The following is a 20,276-nucleotide window of genomic DNA, read 5'->3' as shown; positions in this document are numbered from 1 at the left end:
GGCATACAGCTCACTCTACTGCAGCTTACCCAGAGCCCAGCAGCCAGAAGCCTGTTCAAATGTAAGTCAGATCAAGTCACCCCTGTGCTCAGACCACCTAGTGGTTTCCCACCCCACTGGGAATCCTCTTCCCTCAGGTATCCTTAGAGCTGCTTCCTCACTTATTTCAGGTCTTTTGCTAAATACCCTATTGAAAATTGCCAACTCCACTCCAGATTTATCCTCTCCTGCTCACTCAGATTTATTTTTCTCCATAGCCCACTTACTACTATCTGAGAAAACTTATTATTTTACGTATTTATTTTATTTATTGTCTACATCCAGCCCTCCTGATAGAATACAAATTCCATGAGGGCAGAAATTTTCTGTTTTGGTCACAATATCTAGAACAATAAAAAAACAAGTCAGCTCTGACTCATGGCGACTCCATGTGTGTCAGGGTAGAACTATGCTCCATAGGGTTTTCAATGGCTGATTTTTCAGAAGTAGATCTCTAGGCCTTTCTTCTGAAGTGCCTCTGGGTGGGCTTCACCCTCCATCCTTTTGGTTTGCAGCCGAGTGAGTTAACTGTATACACCATCCAGTGACTCCATCTAGAGAAATTAGGTGCTGAATAAAGTCTTTTTTTTTTTCAATCCTTCTTTACCTTGCATTTGTCTATTAGCCAAAGCCAACAGCTAGCTACATTTTGTGTATTTTCTAATTTTTCAAGCCAACTCTCAATTAGGAAACAGATAAAAAGCTATTATTTTTAGAATTCCAGAAATAAGTAATTTGAAAACCAGGAGGGACCTTTGAGCTGATCTTTCCCCTCTTTGTGCTCTGGTTGGGAACCTGAGCGCTGGCGTGTTACGCCCTCTGCCTGGTCTCCAGTGACTTGTGTGGGGCCTGGACCAGGGCCCTGGTCAGCCGACTCCCAGAGGAGTCTGTTCCCATGACATCACCTTGTACCCTGTCATGTGATATGCCAAAATAAAAGTATAAATTATATGTTTTATTTATGTAAAGATGTTTGTCACTGTGTGTGTCTCTATAAATAGATTTTACATGTCTTCAAGGCCTGGTGGCATTTAACGCATGTTTATTAAATCTTTAAGCTGTGGTCTGGGACAGTCATTAAATTTTTAATTTATTATTAAGTGCACCTTAAAACGCTAAAAAATAAAATATAAATTCAAAACGTACTTCTTCAACAAAATCTATTTTTTCCTTCAGATTCTTTGCCCATTTTTATTTTCACAGGCAAAATTTGATTACATGTTATATTCATATTAGTTACAATTTTATGTTTAGCTCTATTCACTTTACAGTTAAAATACTCTCTCAGAATTCTACATCAGCATGACATTTAGAGATGTAATGGCTGCTAGTCTGACAAGACAACTGACTTAAATTTTTCTCCTGTTTATATCATTTCCAGTGTTTCGCTGTTGTGTATAACATGCCAATAAGCCTGCCTGCACAAATAGATTTTTCTCTTTTTGAATTATGTTCCTGGACTAATTATCTTGAGAGAGATTACTGGATCAAGTGAATGAAAATGCAGCCCAGGTACCTTTAAAAAAAGTTTAAGTGCCTCTCAATGAATGCTTGCCTGCATTAGAATTTCCTGTTCTTTCTCCCACATTGCCACTTTCATAAGGTAAAACGGTACTTTTATCTTTACTTCTGGAAGTCTCTGAGGGGTGCAAGTGGTTAACATGCTCAGCTGCTAACTGAAAGGTTGGAAGTTTAAGTCCACCCAGAGGCACATGGGAAGAAAGGCCTCGTGATCTACTTCTGAAATATCAGCTGTTGAACATCCTATCGAGCCCAGTTCTACTCTGACACACATGGGCGTGCCGTGAGTTGGAATCGGCTCGAAGCAACTGGTATCTTTACCTCTGCACATCTTTAATTAACAGCAAACATAGCCATCTGTAATGTTTGTTTATTATTTATATCTCTTATGTGACAAAAAAATGAAGAATACTGAATATATCATAGACTTCCAGAAAAACAATCAAATCTGTCTTGGAAGAAGTACAGCCAGAATGCTCCTTAGAAGCGAGGATGCTGAGACTTCGTCTTATGTACTTTGGACAGGTGATCAGGAGGGACCGATCTCTGGAGAAGGACATCAGGAGTAGAGGTTCAGCAAAAAAGAAGACCCTCAAGGAGATGGATTGAGACAGTGACTGCAATGATGGGCTCAAACACAGCAGCAATGGGCTCAAACATGGCAACAATTGTGAGGACAGCGCAAGACCAGGCAGTGTTTTGTGCCGTTGTACATAGGGCCGCTGTGAGTTGGAACCCACTGAATGGTTCCTAACAACAACAACATGTGACAAACAAATCAATTGCCATACAGAGGTTTAGGGGCAAAATAGTAGCAGGAAGAATTTTAAAGATAAACCAGGTATAGTTGATTAAAGACGGCAGCAAGTTCTTTGACACTTTGTTAATTGAGCCCGTGGTTTTTGCTGGCTTGTGACTACTTCAACCAACTGAGTACATCTGGAATGACCGTTTGCCAGTTCTAGGCCTGGCCTTTAAATTCAAAGGAGCAGTAGGTTCAACGTTGGAGCCCTGGTAGACCATGAAGAGACCATGTTTGGAGGCATGAGACTACACAGCGGGGAGATGGACTCTGTTAGCTCAGTCTTCCAGCTGTTGCTGCCAAGATGCCTGTTATGGATTGAATTGTGTCCCCCCAAAATGTGTGTCAACTTGGCTAGGCCATGATTCCCAGTATTGTGTGGTTGTCCATCATTCTGTCATGTGATGTGATTTTCCTATATGTTGTAAATCCTACCTCTGATGTTAATGAGGTAGGGTTAGCAGCAGTTATGTTAATGAGGCAGGACTCAATCTACAAGACTAGGCTGTTTTAAGTCAATCTCTTCTGAGATTTAAAACAGAGAAGTGAGCAGAGAGACAGGGGGACCTCATACCACGAAGAAAGCAGCGCTGGCAGCACAGCGCGTATTTTGGACATAGGTCCCCGCGCTGAGAATTTCCTAGACCACAGGAAGACTGAGGACAAAGACCTTCCCCCTAGAGCTGACAGAGAGAGAAAACCTTCCCCTGGAGCTGGCAGCCTAAATTTTGACTTCTAGCCTCCTAGAGTGTGAGAGAATAAATTTCTTTTTGTTAAAGCCATCCACTTGTGGTATTTCTGTTATAGCAGCACTAAATAGCTAAGACAATGGCCCATATGTGAGTCTTGTGCCTAGGAGAAAAACCCTGTCTCCAGCTGATATTCACCAAGCAACCCTAGCTGAAATGACAGGGAGCAGAATGGCCCAATTTCTGACCTACGAAATTGTGGAATATAATAAAATGGCTGCTGTCTTAAACCACTAAGGGTTGGGGTAGTTTGTTACGTGGCAACAGAAAGTCCTAACACCAGGAGAATAAGGACACACCAAGTCCAAGTCTAAGTAACAATGACGCTTTTCAGAAAATCATCCTCATGCTTCTTGAATTAGGATAAACCTGTAAGAATATCATAGAGACCATTGAACTACTACTTGAAATGATGGGTTGAAGAATTGACATAAGCTTTTGAGTCTGGGGCATACAAAGCAGAGTTGCCTTATTAATGGATCTTTGCTACTTTCCCAGGTATCAAACTACACACCACTTTGAAATAGTTGGTAAGAGTTGTAGCCTTTCACAGCCTCCTTCCCCATACAATTTTAACTACAAGTTGCATATGTACCCGGGCCCCTTCGCAGGTCTGACCCGAGTCATTTTCCAGTTTTAATCACTACGGTGGTTAAGAACTTGGCTGCTAATCAAAAGCTTGGCAGTTTGAACCCACCAGCTGACCCCTGGAAACCCTATGGGGCACTTCTACTTGGTCCACTAGGGTCACTATGAGTCAGAATCAAATTGATGGCAACAGGTTTTTGGTTGGGTTAACTTTATGGGAGTCCTTAGGTGATATAAACAGTTAACATGCTCTATTGCTAACCAAAAAGTTGGAAGTCTGAGTTCACCCAGAGGCACCTTGGAAGAAAGGCCTGGTGATCTACTTCCAAAAATCAGCCATTGAAAATCCTATGGAGCATAGTTCTACTCTGACACACATGGGGTTTGCCATGAGTTGGAGACAACTCAATGGCAATTGTTTTGGGTTGACTTTACAAAGAATAGCATTGAATTCCTCTTCCCCATCCAGAATTCCTCTTTCTTGCCCCCTAAACTCAAAGATAGAAAATTTGCCACTTATGACACATAAGAATACCTATGTTAATCATTTGTAATGGCTGGCTATTCATATTTTGTTGGAAAAAGGTCATTCATTGCAGAAATATACTGCCTTAGTATTAAAAAACTCTTTCACTAATGAAGCTGGGCAAGGGTCAAGATTTGTTCCTAAATTTCTTCAAAAAGTCCTACTTTATTCTTTTTCTTAAGTGATTTAGGATGTGGCATTAAAAATCAACAAAATAAAAGATTTGAGGAGGAAATTAGTAAAAAGGTTAAACTGAGACAGGCCCATAGCTGAAATCAATAACGAAACTCATCCATTCTAGGACAATCACGTGCCTTCTGTTACTGTCTTGTTTCCCTCACTCAGATTAAAAGCGGATAGTGGGAAAACTAGTTCCCTGACCTTTCAGTATTCCGTGAACACTGAGCAATCAACGAAGTAACCAGGAATTTGCGGAGAACTTGGTTGTACCCTTTCTTTCACTGTTTTCTTTAAAAAAAAACAAAACTTAGAAATGAGAGGTCATCATCATATTTTAAAAAACTCATCCTGGAAATTCTCCTGGGCTATAAAACTTGACTCACCTCAGAAAACTAAAGCAAGGGTTTACAAACTGTCAATTGTTTTCTAACAGCTTCCAATTTCCCTGTTTTTCCTCCTGGTTTTATTAAAAAAAAAAAAAAAGGAGAGTCATTTTCTTCTTTTTAGTAGAATATAATGCAACCAAATATAGATTCAAAACAAATGGTATCTTGTCTTTGGGTATTAAGTATAAATGATACATTCTCTAGTGTGAAAGCTTTTAAAATAGAAATGTCACAATGGATTCCCTACATCAAAGCACCAAAGCTTAGAGTGAATACGAAGTGAAATGTAAAAATAATAAAGGATCTAAGCAACAAAGAACCATGAGTTTTCCTTGCTACAGTTCAACCTCTTAGATGAAGGCAGATTTTCTAGGGAATGGAAATTGAAAATGGAATGGAAATTTATCTCCTTGGTCTAAAATTGAGACCAAGTCTCAAGGAAATAGATCTTGGCCATTTTCGTATCTTCTTTTTTATCTAACCAAGAATGACTCACATTTCTTTTTCTCCCTTACCTAAAGGTATTCGGGAGTAAATATACCAGAAACATCTCCAAAGAAAGGCCTGGTGACCTACACTGAAAACCGTATGGAGCACAAAAGGTTCTACCCTGACACACGTGGGGTTACCAGGAGTAGGAGTCAACTTGACGTCAACTGGTTACACAGCTGGTAATTTGTGACTGAATATTCAGTTCATTTTTCTTCATGCATGGAGATGGATAAGTGAGGTGAAGCTACCCCAGAAACAGGAATCTATGATCTTATCATGGGCCTCCGCTCTTCTCCCTCAGCCTTCTATTACTTAAGACCTACACCCTGGTGGCATAGTGGTTAAGAGCTAACTCAAAAGCTGGCAGTTCAAATCCACCAGGTTCTCCTCTAAAACCCTATGGGGCAGTTCTGCGCTGTCCTGTAGGGTTGCTATGAGTCAGAATCAACTTGACAGCAATGGGGTTGGGTTTTTTTGGTTTTGGACACTGGGACCACTGAAGCTCAGCAAGCGAATCCCTTGAGAGTCCTCCAAGAAAGAAAGAAGGGGGGGCAGGGTACAGAACAATGAACTTGAGAAAGGATGGAGGGTGATGATTTAGGAATCCCATTGCCTAAATACCTCCATCGCTTTTTTCATTCTCCTTTGTTTCCCGATCAATGACTCCAGGACTGTAAAAACTCCTAAACAAGAGAAGCCAGGCCTCATTCTTCATGGCTCTCTGTTACTCCCCTTCTGCCCAAGTTGCTCTGTTGAAGTGAATTATGAATTATGCTTCTCAATCTAGGGGTCATTTATTGTGTAGAATAAAACTGTCCCCCTAGGGTTCCAGGGAATAAAAAGTTCCTAAAAATATTTTTTTTTGTTAACAAAAAAATTTATTAAACTGGGTCTGGGTTATGTGAAATATAAAGGGGACCACTATACCACACTATATAACACTATTTACAAAAATTCGCTCTAAATTTTGTGGCCAGAAAGCATATTACAGAGATTAAATGTCCCCTATAATACAATACAATATATATTATAATATAAAAAAAAAAAAACTTTTTTTTTTTTTTTATATTGCTTACCAAACCAAGCAAGTTCTCTCTCTCTCTGTCTTGTTTGGCGTGTCTTTTCATCAGTGCTTGGCTGCTAACTGAAAGGTCCGCGGTTTGAACCCACCAGCCACTCCTTGGAAGAAAGATGTGGCAGTCTGCTTTTGTTAAGATCACGGCCTTGGAAACCCCCTGGGGGCAGTTCTACTCTGTCTTACACAGTCGCTGTAAGCTGGAATTGACTCGACCAGGATGACAAGTCTTTTAACTAAATACCCTCTTCTCAGAGGACTGTCCTGCCTGCCTTAAAAGCATTTCACTGTTTACAAGAACCAAGCACCTTCATTGTCTTGATCCTCTTATCTCTCCTTATTTTATGTTCTATGCTTTTCTCGGCAGCTTTGGCTTTTTGTTAGGTATTTCCTCAGAGGTACAGTTTTCCGTAAGAATGCTGAGTTCCTCTTTCCTATAATTAGTTACCATTCTGATTCTTACCTAATCATTTTGACAAAGTTTCATTTTTTGATAAAACAATACTTTCCAAAATTTGATGGTGCTTTTGTGAGGGCAGCAGTAGGGATGGAAGGAACCCATATGTAGATACATTTCTCCATGTACAAGGGTCTGTGTTCATGTTTATATACATATGCGTGCTTGTGTTTTAGAGGTTTTTGAAAACCCAAAAAACTAAAATCAAAAAAACCTGTTGCCATTGAGTCGATTCCTACTCATAGCGACCCCACAGGACAGAGGAGAACTGCCCCACAGGGTTTCCAAGGAGCGGCTGGTGGATTCAAACTACTGACCTTTTGGCTAGCAGCTGAGCTCTTAACCACTGCAACACTCCCTAAAAAAAAAAAAAAAAAAAAAACCCTAGCCGTGGAAAATTAGTGTTAGTGTATAATAAAGGTCAAAGGAATAAGCTGCACAAATGAGAAAAATAGAATGTACAGATTGGCATAAACCAAATAAGGAAAATGGGTGGCAGTTACTAAAAGTAAATACCAGTTAAACTCTTTGCCATCAAGTGAATTCCTACTAATTGTAACCCTGTAGGACAGAGTAGAACTGCACCATAAGGTTTCCAAGGCTGTAATGGGTCCAAACTGCCGACCTTTCAGGTAGCAGCTGTGCACTTAATCACTGCACCACCAGGGCTCCTTTAAAAGTAAATAAAACCTTAATTTTTTTCTGCTCATAGAAGAATATCATTCCAAAAACCCATCACCCATCCCCAGACATAATAGCTAATAATATTTATCATATTTCTTTCAAGGAGTTTTATATTCATATAGCTATACATATAATTTGGAATACCTAGACGGCTTAAAGGAGTAATATGCACAGCTGCTAACTGAAAGGTTGGAGGGTCAAGTCCCCCCATAGGTGGCTTGAAGGAAAGGCCTGGCAATCTACTTCCTAAAAATCAGCAATTGAAAACCCTATGGAGCAGTTCTCTGACACACATGGGATCTCCATCAGTTGTACCTGACTCACAGCAAGTGATATAAGTTACATTTCACATCATTACCCATCTCCCTAATATGGGGCAATTAGGTTGCTTTCAGCTTTCGCTGTAAATTATCTTCTAAAGAACACCTTTGTACATCAATTCTCTGCCCAAATTTTGGACTGTTCCTATAGAACAGATCCTAGAAATTAGAATTACTACGTCAAGAACCAATAACCAAACCCACTGCCGTCGAGTTGATTCCAATTCACAGCGACCGTATAAGACAGAGTAGAACTACCCCATAGAGTTTTCAAGGAGCATCTGGTAGATTTGAACTGTCGACCTCTTAGTTAGCATCCTGGGTGCTTAACCACTATGCAACCAGGGTTCCCGCTAGGTCAGAAAGCGAAGGTGAAGGTATTTTTATGTTTTTGCTTTACGGAATGTCTATACAAATCTCTATTTCCACCAATATCCTTTCCAGATACTGAGAAATATGCTTTTTATTAATATTTTGTTTTAATACATGAATCTTATTTATACTTTCATTAGTCATTTTTATTTCTTCTTTGGTGATTTTTATTTTTGTATCCTTTGTACACTTATTTATGGCAGCTTTAACTACCAAGAATATTAACATATTATATAGTTCTGCTTCAAATATCTTTCCTAGCTTTATTGCTTTCTTTGTTTTTTAATTTTATGAATGTTTGAACTGAATATTTTAAAATTTTATGTCCTTAAATACATCAATAATTTTATTCGGAATTTCTACCATTCCTTTTAGGTTCAGAAGGTCTTCATTTTCGAGATCAAAAGATGTCTATTTTCTTCTGCTTTATGGTTTGCATTTCTACATGCTTCAGTATAACGGTTAAGAATGCTGACTACCTGCTCTGTTACTGGCTCCAACATGTAGTAACATCATGGCCTCGATGAACCTCTTTGAACTTTAGCTTCCTTATCTGTAAATTGGGGATAATAATAGCACCTATCACAGCTGGGGTTGCCATGAGTCAGAATTGATTCTATGGCGGCTGGTTGGTTATCACAAGAGGGTGTTGTAAGGATTAAATACGATAATGTCTGTATTTTTAACAGAGTTGGTACTTACGAATACTCTATAAATGATAGCTATTATAAATATTGTTATGTATATAGAATAAGGCTTCAACGTGCTTTTTATTTCCCTAAATGGCTGAATACCACCAAAAACCAAACCCATTGCCGTTGAGTTGATTCCAACTCATAGCGACCCTATAGGACAGAGTAGAACTGCCCACAGGGTTTCCAAGGCTGTAATCTTTACGAAAGCAGACTGCTTCATCTTTCTCTCAGTGAGTGCCTGGTGGGTTCCAACCACCAATGTTTCGGTTAGCAGGCAAGTGCTTTAACCACTACGCCACCAAGGTTCCTTAAATGGCTAAATGGCACTGCCAAAAGGTTGGCAGTTCGAATCCACCAGGTGCTCCTTGGAAACCCTATGGGGGAGTTCTACTCTGTCCTTTAGGGTCGCTGTGAGTTGGAATCAACTTGAGGGCAACGGGTTTGGCCTTTTTTTTTTTTTCAGTTGATGAATCTTTCCCTCCCTATTTATGCTTGAGGTGAGTTCAGCCTCTATTTACATTCCTGTATACTCCAATGCCTGTTTCTGGATCTTCCTGCTGATTTGTCATTACATTCACGTACCCATACCACATTGTTCTAAATATCATTTAAAAAATACTACCCTGGTGGCACAGTGGTTAAGAGCTTGGCTGATAACCAACAGGTTGGTAGTTCAAATCCACCACCCCTCCTTGGAAACCCTATGGGGAAGTTCTACTATGTCCTATAGGGTCCCTGTGAGTTGGAATCGACTTGACCGCAAAGGGTTTGAATTTTTTTTTTTTTTTTGGTTTACAGGTGTAGGGCATGTTCCTCTTCTTAAAAAATGTCACGATTGGTTTCTCATTTCTTTTCCTCACATAGATTTTAGAGTTATGTTATAATTAAACATTTCAATGTTTTCCTTACATTAACGATGTAATAGATATAATTTAAAACTTTTAATTTTTAGATAATATGCTGCTTTGCATGAAGGAAGAGGTGGCAATATTGGGATACTGGAGATGGGAACATCAGAGTGAGAATTTATTAGTGAATTGAATCCAGATCATAGGTGTTTAGTTATTTTTTTATGAAAATGGCACCAAAATCTACTATTTAATGAGGTGGAAATGATACAGTGGCCACCCCCATGTAAGTGTTTCCATGCAAATGAAACCTGTACAGACCTCAGGGTTTTCCTAAGAACTGTTGAGAATCCTATTAATGGGTCATGAAATTGTATCTGATCTTTCTATTGACTGTTGTGTTACTTTGTGTTTACTATTGCAATGTTAACATTTTTGTCAACAGCGTTATTGCATTTTACACTACCGATGGAATTATTCTTAGTTTTAATTACAGCAATATATTTACTTTTAATAACACTAATAAACTGTTTGTTTTGTGTTTTGCCATTACTATAGCCATAAATTTATAACAAGGATAACATTATACTTTTCAACAACAAATGGAATATTTTTATGTTTCAGCAATAACAATTTTGATCTCCTAATTATAAATGATAAATAACAGAATATCTGTAAACCCTTAAATGTTCTTTAAGAAAGTGGGCTTTTTATTTCCATGATGATGGAACTTAGTGATTGGCAGGGTGTGAGAAAGAAAAAAATTGAGATTTCTTCTAAACTGTACAGAAGCCAATTAAATGTCAGTTGTGTAAAATTACATTGAATATAAAAGAGTACCACAGAATGTATTATAAAGTTCTTAACCTCATTCTTTATAATTCATTCTATGAAAATTACAAGGTTGAAGAAAATACCATCTAGAAAGTCATGAAATTCAGAAGGGCTTCTTTAGAAGGACTCAATTTGAGATTTCTGAGATACTTGATGGAATTCTCAGGATTGGGTCAAGGGATGCTTCTGCTGTAGCCCTCTCTTAAAAATTCTGAAACATTTCAGGCATTCAAAAAAACAGAGAGAAGAACATAACAATATTGTATGTTCACCGCCCAGCTCAAGTTATCAAGCATTGCAAATATAATTAAAAGGTATCTTTTTTCTAATAGTAAACTTGCCAGTTAAAAATACAGGAATTACGGGTCCTTTGATCTCCTTTGTACAGTTTATTGCATCTAATATGTTCATTTCTACTCTGTTGCCATAAGGCTGGCAAACAGATATAACTGGCAGGATCTTCCAAGTACAAATTGCCTGACCCAAAGATGACTAATTCTCAGCAAATGTGTGAATCAATTATAAACAGTAGAGGCAAGATTATTAATATTTTAATTCACTTGAAATTAATTAATATCTTTTCTGGGGACCAACTCTCAAGGCTTCTTGACTTCTTTTGGAAGAAAACAGCTTTTTCTAAACTAGACAAGAGAGTAAAGAAAAAAACCACATTACCTGTCGACGCTAAGAGCACAGAGATTGAGGACGGTGATCCCCACTGAGGACTTCTGCAAAAAGGGGAACAGCTTGCAAAGAAATACGCCAAAGTCATTGTGGTCAAAAGGCCAGCGTCCAGCCAGCAGCTGGAAAAAAGGAGACACAGTGGTCAGAAATGGCAGAGCTGGCATGGGATACGTGGACACTTTATTTTCAGTCACGCTTCTAAACTTCAAAGTTTTATTTTTCTTTATACTTTCCTGTTCCTGGGGTAGCAATGGGGTTATTATCTTTTTCAAAATTGAAAGCCTCAGTAATTCTTTGGTCTGGAAAGATACTGTGAATGACAAATACAATCACTTTTCAAAGAGTAGCAAAAGTTTTGCCTTTTGGGTGACTGTTTAACCAAGAAGCAGTCAGTCATCTCTTATCAATTCTTACCAAACAATGAGTAAAGCAAGTCATTTTCAACTAGGGGCATTGGGAGGTTATGTTACCTCCTGAGAAGCAGCTAAAACAATGAACGAGGTTATGGGGAATACCGGAAGAGTGTAGTGGTTCAGGGTGTACTGACTTTGCCTGGTGGTTAACACCAGGACTTTTTGTTTAGGCCCAGGCTTCACACAGAAAAAAGGAGTTACTGTGACCTTTTTCTAGCATTTGCAGAAAAACCTATTCTTCCATGATAACAATTTAAAATCTTTGTTCTGGTGGCACAGTGGTAAGAACTCGGCTGCTAACCAAAAGGTCAGCGGTTTGAATCCACCAGCTGCTCCTTGGAAACCCTATGGGGCAGTTCTACTCTGTCTTATAGCGTCGCTATGAGCTGGAATTGACTGGACCCCAATGGTTTTTTTTGTTTGTTTTATTCAAAGGAAAAGATGGACACTCTCTAGTGGCTGTGGCAAATAGCAAGAAAATAACAACTACAAACTGTCCCCTGTGAGTCGCTCATACTTATCTCATTAGGTATTGTACTAAGAGCATGGGCTGTCTAAAAGGGTGAGGGGAGTCCCTGCTGAACAGATAGGTCCTTTTCAAGAGTAAAGACAGTCTTGATTTCCTTTCTAGTTTTTGCTTAATGACTCAAGAATTTACTTACTCACTTTAACAGGGAAGGCTATACCACTATCTTGACTTGAACTTGTCTTTTTTTTTTGCAAAGTACCGTTTGCCATAGTAACTCCAAGTCGAGCTTTGAATTCCTGTTGTACCATTTCTAAAAGGTTATGTGAAGTTTGATTTGTGGATTTATATTTCTAACAAATGTCATGGAGAGTATTATCATCAACATAAGTCCATTGAAAGAGGTACTTCATAGAACAAAATTAGAACTTTGGCGTTCTGAGAATTTAGTAGCATGGGTTTCTCATTCTATTTTCATGGCTAAGACCTTATATGGCCTAGTTTCAGAAGTTCTTTCTTTTTAATTTTCATATATATTTTCCTTTCTTCTGAGTAGTTTTCTAAAAGGATCTTTTTCTTCAACCCAATCCTGCCTCTGTTCTCTTCTTTGGTTCACTAAAACCACTCTCGGGTGGTGTCTTCCCAGAATTTCCACATAAAATGTTTTCCAAGGACAACTGCGAGGCTCTTCGCAGAAACACTGCACTGAGCTTTGACAGTGTCCATGAAGCTAACAATGTTATCATTGTTGACTATTGGTTCCTAATGCTTGATGCAAGTAAAGACATAAAACAGTATATCTGGGATGAATCACTCTCTATAATAAAGACAAGAAAACCTGAAAACTGCTTTTTTATAGAGTAAGAGTTTGGCCTTTGGGTACTGAAATGTAGTTCTCCACTAAAGAGCACAGAGATGTATTTAAAATGTGCAGGGATTGTTATGAGATACGCTTCGGAATGATTGAGCTGTTATTGTTGGCTCACTCTCCAAGACCAGGAGATTCTGAAATCCACGCGGACGGGTTTCCCAATTCACACATTCAACAAGGAGAGAAAACAAAGGCTGTTTCTTGCTTGATAAAGCTGATATCTTGGGAAGATCTAAGTGACAAGTGCTAGGAAGATGATCCAGAAAAACCACAACCGAGTATGTATTGTTTCAGGCTCTTTCAATTGCAACTGAAGTTTTTCCTTTTTTCAAACTCCCTTAAACTTTTAACAAGGGCTAGGTATAAAGGAAGGGCAGAAAGGAAAGACTTCATGAAAGAGGTGGGCAACAAAATGATCACGGAATTGTCTTTCTTTGGCACTAATGTGTTTTTTTCTTGTTATCATTTTTCCCCCAGGAGTGAGCATTCATTCTTCTTGGCAATTACAGTCAAAGCATTATGAAAGAAATCACTGGAGGAAATTTTTAGGTATTATCACTGTGTATACTTTCCTTAATTCGTTTTTGAATTATGGTGTTGGTGAAGAGTATTGAATCTACTGTGGACTGCCAAAAGAAAGAAAAAATCTGTCTTGGAAGCAGTACAGCCAGAATGCTCCTTAGAAGCAAGGATGGCAAGACTAGGTCTCACATAATCTGGGCATGCTATCAGGAGGGATCAGTTCCTGGGGAAGGACATTATGCTTGGTAAAGTAGAGGATCAGTAAAAAAGAGGAAGACTCTCAAGGAGTTGGACAGACACGGTGGCTGCAACAATGGGCTCAAGCAATAACAACATTGTGAGGATGGCACACGACTGGGCAGTGTTTTGTTCTATGGTACATAGGGTAGCTATGAGTTGGAACCAACTCTGTGGCACCTAACAATAACGACACACTTCCCTTATCTGCAGCTACTTCATTCTGAGAGAACATGTGGATGGTAACTGTCCCAATACTGCCAGGGGAAAATTAGGGCCCTGCCTGGACTCAATTATTTTCCTCTCCTTGCCTTTCTGGTTAAATGTAGCTTCCTCAGAGAGACTATTATTAACAACCCAATCTTAAAACAAAGCAAAAAACCTAAACCGGTTACCACAGAGTTGATTCTGACTCATGGCAGCCCCGTGTGTGCCAGGTAGAACTGCTCCACAGGGTTTTTAATGCCTGTGATCTTTTGGAAGTAAATCACCAGGACCTTCTTCCAAGACATCTCTGGGTGGATTTGAACCGACAACATTTTAGTTAACAGCCAAGTGCTGAACTGTTTATACTACCCAGGGATTCTGTACCCAACCTAAAGTAGAACCTGCTTCTTACTCTCTAATAGAACAATGTTGGAGCAATCCTAGGTTCAAAGGCTTGTTTTCGTTCCCTCTAGTTTAGCAAGGAAACACAGGAAAAAGGAGGGGGTACCATAGCGGTGGAGTGGATAGCTCATCTCTTTTTCTTTTACTTAGAGAAGGCATTTTGATGTTCTGGAAGACTATCGGGGATGCGTACTTCCTGTTATTTACTGACATTTAAAAAATGAAAATACGATATATAAAATGGTTAAAAAAAAAAAAACTGTACAAAAATTTATCTAATGAAAATAAGTCCCCATTCCAATTGAGGCCCCTAAACTCCCTACCCAAAGGCAAACACTATTAGTTGTATTTTCTTCCAGAAAACTCCCTATACACCTAAAAACGTATCCTTTTTTTTCTTTTTTTTTTAAATTAAATGGGAACATATGGAAATAATCCCTTTTGACAGTCTATTGTGCTTTTTTTCCCCCTAGGGTAATTTTCTGGGAAGCTGTTCTATTGTCTGATTAAAAGTCTTTAATTCTTGAAAAAAATACGTTGGTGGAACAATTCAGACTAGAATAAGAAAAGATAAGTAACTGTTTAGGATAACATCTGCTGCTGTTAGCTGCCATCGAGTCTGACCCTGACTCACGGCAAACCCGTGCACAATGGAACGAAATGCTGCCCGGTCCTGCGTCATCCCCATGACTAATTGCAGAAGGGACCGTTGTGATTCACAGAGTTTTCAATGGCTGATTTTCAGAAGTAGGCTGCCAGGCTTTTCTTCCTAGCCCATCTTAGTCTGGAAGCTCTGCTGAAACCTGTTTAGAATCACAGCAACACACGAGCCTCCACTGACAGACCGGGGTGACTGTTCGTGAGGTTCATTGGCCAGGAATTGAACCCAGGTCTGTCACGTGGAGGGTGAGAACTCTACCACTGACCCACCACTGCCTCACAAGGTAATATCGAGACCATGGCAAAAGAACTAGTTGGTTTCATTAGTGTCACTATCAATTCAATGGAAGGAAAACCAAACCAGTTTGACAAAATGATAGGTTGAATCGATTCGAAGGGTTAATCTGGCTGCTTGTTTGGAGTAGTCACCCCTTAACAGGTCTATGCTATGTAACCCTCATATTTATGACCACCAAGGACATCACACAAGCCCCATCACATAGTAGGTGTTGAATGAATTAATGACTACAGCTCACTAATATTTTCATACTTTGAAATTAGATTGTACTGATTTTGCCATGGAAACACGTTCATCATGTAATTTATTTTCAATTTAAAAATTGTTCCTCAGTATCCCAAAGTAGTATTTCTACTCTTTATGTTGGGAAAAACAATGCACCTGTCATTTAGCTGTTTGAGGAAGTAGGAGTCTAGGTTGAAGCAGGGCTGCCGCCGACTCTTCGCAGGCAGACATCTTGCTTTGGGCTGGGAGGAGACTTCCCAGCCTGCTAAGAACCACACAGCAGGCACTTGGAGGTGACGCACATCCTGTGGTGTATTTAGACCACAGTGCTTAACACGCTTTTCTTTCTCAAGGGATAACATAAGAACACCACAGAAGCAATCACTGTGACAAAAGAGCATAAGCTGCTGAGCACAGATTTTACCGAAGGACACTTGCCTTTGCTCTAGATGAGGGGATTTTTTTCTAAATGGTGGTCTAGTTAAAGTCCCTGGCTCAAACCAAAACCAAACCTGTTGGTGCTGAGTCGATTCCGACTCATAGCGACCCTATAGTCCCTGATTACCGGCTGAAAACTAAAGAACTTCTAAATGGCACAAAGTCATGTAAGAATTCTGTTAATTGTGTGGCAGATTTGGATTATGTCAAAATCAACATCATAAAATTGACAGGCTGAAGTTTTTAATCATTCAAAGTCTGATTTACTTAAGAACTTGTAGCATATGATACAGAGTCCCTGGCTGGTCCAAAGGGTTTAATGCTTGACTATAGCCAAAAGGTTGGAGGTTTGAACCCACCCAGAGGCATCGCAGAAGATAGGCCTGGTGATCTGCTTCTGAAACGTCACAGCCTTGAAAACCCTACGGAGCTGTTCTACTCTGCACACATTGGGTTGCCATAAGTCAGAACTGACTCAACCGCAGCTAACATCAACAACAACCACACGGTGCATTGATAAGCACACTTGAGGACTCCCTGTTTTTAGGATGGCTAGATCCTACAGGGCTGCTATGAGTCAGGGTCAACTCGATGGCAACAGGGTTTAGACCCCAAAGCAAGAGTCCTTTGGTGTGCAAATGGTTAAGGCCCTCAGGTGCTAACCAAAAGGTTGGCGTGTGGTTTCAGTCCAGCCAGAGGTACCTCGGAAGGAAGGCCTGGTGATCTATTTCCAAAAAGTCAGCCACTGAAAACCCTGTGGGACACAGTTCTACTCTGATACACATGGAGTCACCATGAGTCAGAATCTACCTTATGAAGACTGGTTTTTGGTAGATCCAAAAGCAAAATCTACATCCACCACTATATTTGGCACAAGATGCACCTGTTTATGTCAGTGCTCTGGAACATAACTCACAACCAGAAACTGAGCAAGAATTTAAGGAACAAGATGTTTGATATAAAATTTATGCCCTGAAGTGCATGTACTTTATTCACAGGCAAATGGCCTGAGTCTTTACCACAGTTTGATTCACTCTTACTTTACACTCAATGCCATTAAACTTACCTTCTATTGTTCTTTAGCCCATCGCACATTCAAAGAAGATTACAGACATTGGAAACTCTTGTGGAGCACCGTTCTACTCAGACAGCAACTGGTTTGGTTTTGTGTTTGGAGGCATTTTTGGTTGTCACAACTGGTGGTAGTTCGGGGGGATGGGGAGTTGGAGTTCTACTAGCATCTGGTGGGTAGAGGCCAGGGATGCTGCTAAACATCTTACAGTGCACGGGATAGCTCCTCGCAACAAAGACTTATCCAGCCCAAAATATCAATAGTGCTGAAACTGAGAAACCCTGCCCTAGACCAGTTAGATCAGAATCTTCGGGGGTGAGGCCGTGGCACTGGTATTTCTAAGTCTCCCCAGGTGATTCCAGGGCACACCCAAGGCTGAGAAACACTGCCCTCGGACAACGATTCTAAACTTTGGCAGCATCAGAATCACCTGGGAGACGAGGGTCGTTAAAAACACCGACTCGGGGCCCCACCCCAGAGTTTCTGATCCATAGGTCAAGGGTAAAGCCCGAAATTTGCATTTCTAGTAAGTTCCCAGGTGATACTACTGTTGCTGGTTCACCAGCCATTCTTTGAGGCCACTGCTGTAGACGCCCCATGATCAGCAAAAAGTGCTAGCTGACAGCCAGATAGTGAGGGAGAAGCAGGAAAAAGTACTCAATATGGATGTAAGAAATAAAAAAACGTAATGGTCTGGGGCCATGTAGCCTTCACTCCATTCCCCTCTCCCGCCAGAATCCCTAAAGGCACCAGCATACAACGTATACAAAGGTACAGTTCAATAACTCTAAGTGTAGCCCAAACGTCTTAAGCCTCACCAGCTTGGTCTTATAAAGCTGCTTTTCCCTTATATTCAAATTGGGTTGTGAATTCATAAGACTTAGGTTCACTGTGCTGGGTTACTAACCAGAAGGTTGGAGGTTGGAGTCCACCCAGAGGAGCCTTGGAAGAAAGGCACGGTGATCTGCTTCTGAAAAATCAGCCAGTGAAAACTACACAGAACACAGTTTGATACACACGAGGTTGCCATGAGTTGGAGTTGACTCAACAGCCACTTTTTTTTAGGTTCCAGTACAAAATTTACGTGTTACTAGGTGGCCTTGGGCAAGCTACTTACCCACTCTGAGTCTGTCTCCTTCGTTGTTAAATGGGAGTGGTACTCATACCTGCCACCATGGTATGGCTACCATTTGGGACACTCACACGGGACAATGCAAATGAAATAATTCTGCAAATGGAATGTACACCATGCAAGTGGTAGTTATTATTTTGAGACCTTGCTATAATTTGTAATCATAAACTGAAATGTACCATTTATGTGAGCCTTAATGAAAAGAAAGGATAATGTAAACGAATTTACTTCCCTTTATTCATTCCTGATGCTAATACCTCCTGCCATTTAATCCCACTACTTAGACTTTATTTTTGATATCGCCGTGGCTTCTTAAAATGGTACAAATAAAACTAGTGGCACTTTTCTTCGAGCTAATTTTCCTTCCACCTCATTCGGTGATGCTCCTCTTCCCCTTCATCTTACTCCACCCATCCTAGACAGGAGTGAGGGATTTATGAATACAGCATGTGAGAGCTGAAAAACATCAAAGCAAATAAAGTGTTCCTGTCCTCTCACATGAATTATTATAGGATCACTTGGAATTGGACATGACCGACCAGGTATTAGTCTTCAAAAAGTGAGGTTCTGAGCTTTTCTTTCTTGCTAGGGGAGAGGTTGGCATGTGGAAGTTGCACATAGTCGAGTCAGCAGTAAACAAAAACATCCTGCAACAACACAGGCCAGATGATTATAATACTGTGGTGCCCAGGACATGCCTTTAATGAAAACATGCTCTTTGGCTATTGCAGATATCAAAGCGGATACCGTAAAATAAATGCAACAATGGGCTCAAAATAAATAAATGACTTTGCGTGACTGAGAACGCTTTAGCCCATCCATTCTGCTTTAATTGCTTCAGGATTGAGACAAACCTTTCATAGAAATGTAATACAAATTTGTGGCTTCCACCCTATCTATACACTTACTCTTTTGATGAGCCTCGTGCCCCTGACTAGTCCAAGAATTTGGAGCATATGGCAAATGCAAAGCAGAGCAGTCACACCATAAATATTCCTGACGGACATTGGCGCTGGGTGCCCTCAGTGACCTGGGCCATGGAGCAGCAGTCCCTCTAATTACAGCAAATGACTTGTCATCGTAGTGAAGAGCATGGGCCCTGAAGTCTGACTCCCCGGGGTGAACTAAATCTGAGCTCTGCTTTTTCCCAACAGTGTGACCTTGGCACGTTGACTAACTTCTCTGCTTCTTGATTTCCGCGTCTATAAAACTAGGAGTTGTGGTACCTACCTTGTGACAATGGAAGAGACAATCCATATAAATGGCTCAGCAGACAGTATACCAGCCCAAACCAAACCTGTTGCTGCCCAATCACTTCTGACTCGTGGTGAATCCATGAGTTACAGAGTAGAACTGCTGCATAGGGTTTTCTTGGCTTAAACTGAATGGAAGCGGATTGTCAGGCCTTTCTGCCATGGAGCTGCTGGATGGGTTTGAACCACCAACCTTCAGGTTAGTAGGCAATCACAAACTGTGTGCACTACCCAGGGACCTCTGGTAGACAGTAAGTATCAGGGAATGGGAGCAATTTTAAGGACCTATGGTTCTCAATCTCTATGTTTTGTCCTGTTTTCCCAAAGAGATTGTGAAGGAGGGATTATCCAAATCATTAGATGCTGGGGTGGTGGTGGGTCCCACAAGGGCAAAGGATCCCATTCTCAAGGAACTTATTGCCAAAAGATGGGAACCAAAATAATGGGTCCTAAAAATAGCCCTAATGGACACAGAAATGGACTCAAACATACCAACAACCATAAAGATGACTCAGGACCATGCAAATTTTTGTTCTCTTATACGTAAGGTTGCCATGAGTTGGAGCCAACTCAATGGCAACCAACAACAACAACAAAACCTCTAAGCAACATTCTGTGGGAGGGGAGCGCAATAGAAGGAAGAGGCTGTGTAGTCTAATGGTGAAGAAGAGGTATAGCTGGGGGGGGACAGGAAGGCATTTGCCCCCGGGTGCAAATCCAAAGGGGCATCAGAAGGTACAGAATGACAGTCCAAGGCACCACAAATATGAACGGTGCTGGCTGAGGCAGCCAGATAAGACAGGGGAAGGTGTTTCTGCTGGCTCGACA

At 40.4% G+C, this 20,276-nt stretch overlaps 1 protein-coding gene across 1 annotated transcript in view; it reads right to left on the bottom strand.

Moving 5' to 3' along the window:
* The window catches only part of EDNRA (endothelin receptor type A), a 66,398-nt gene that overhangs the window by 20,060 nt on the left and 26,062 nt on the right, over window positions 1-20,276 (bottom strand). The window contains exon 3 of the mRNA XM_003417525.4: window positions 11,244-11,371. Coding sequence (XP_003417573.2) covers window positions 11,244-11,371 — 128 coding nt within the window. The remainder of the gene's footprint in view (window positions 1-11,243; window positions 11,372-20,276) is intronic.

This window comes from Loxodonta africana, chromosome 13 (genome assembly GCF_030014295.1).
Source record: "Loxodonta africana isolate mLoxAfr1 chromosome 13, mLoxAfr1.hap2, whole genome shotgun sequence".
NCBI classification, from domain to species: domain Eukaryota; kingdom Metazoa; phylum Chordata; class Mammalia; order Proboscidea; family Elephantidae; genus Loxodonta; species Loxodonta africana.
The sequence above is the reverse complement of the archived record's forward strand: the minus strand, read 5'-3'. Positions and strand labels throughout refer to the sequence as shown.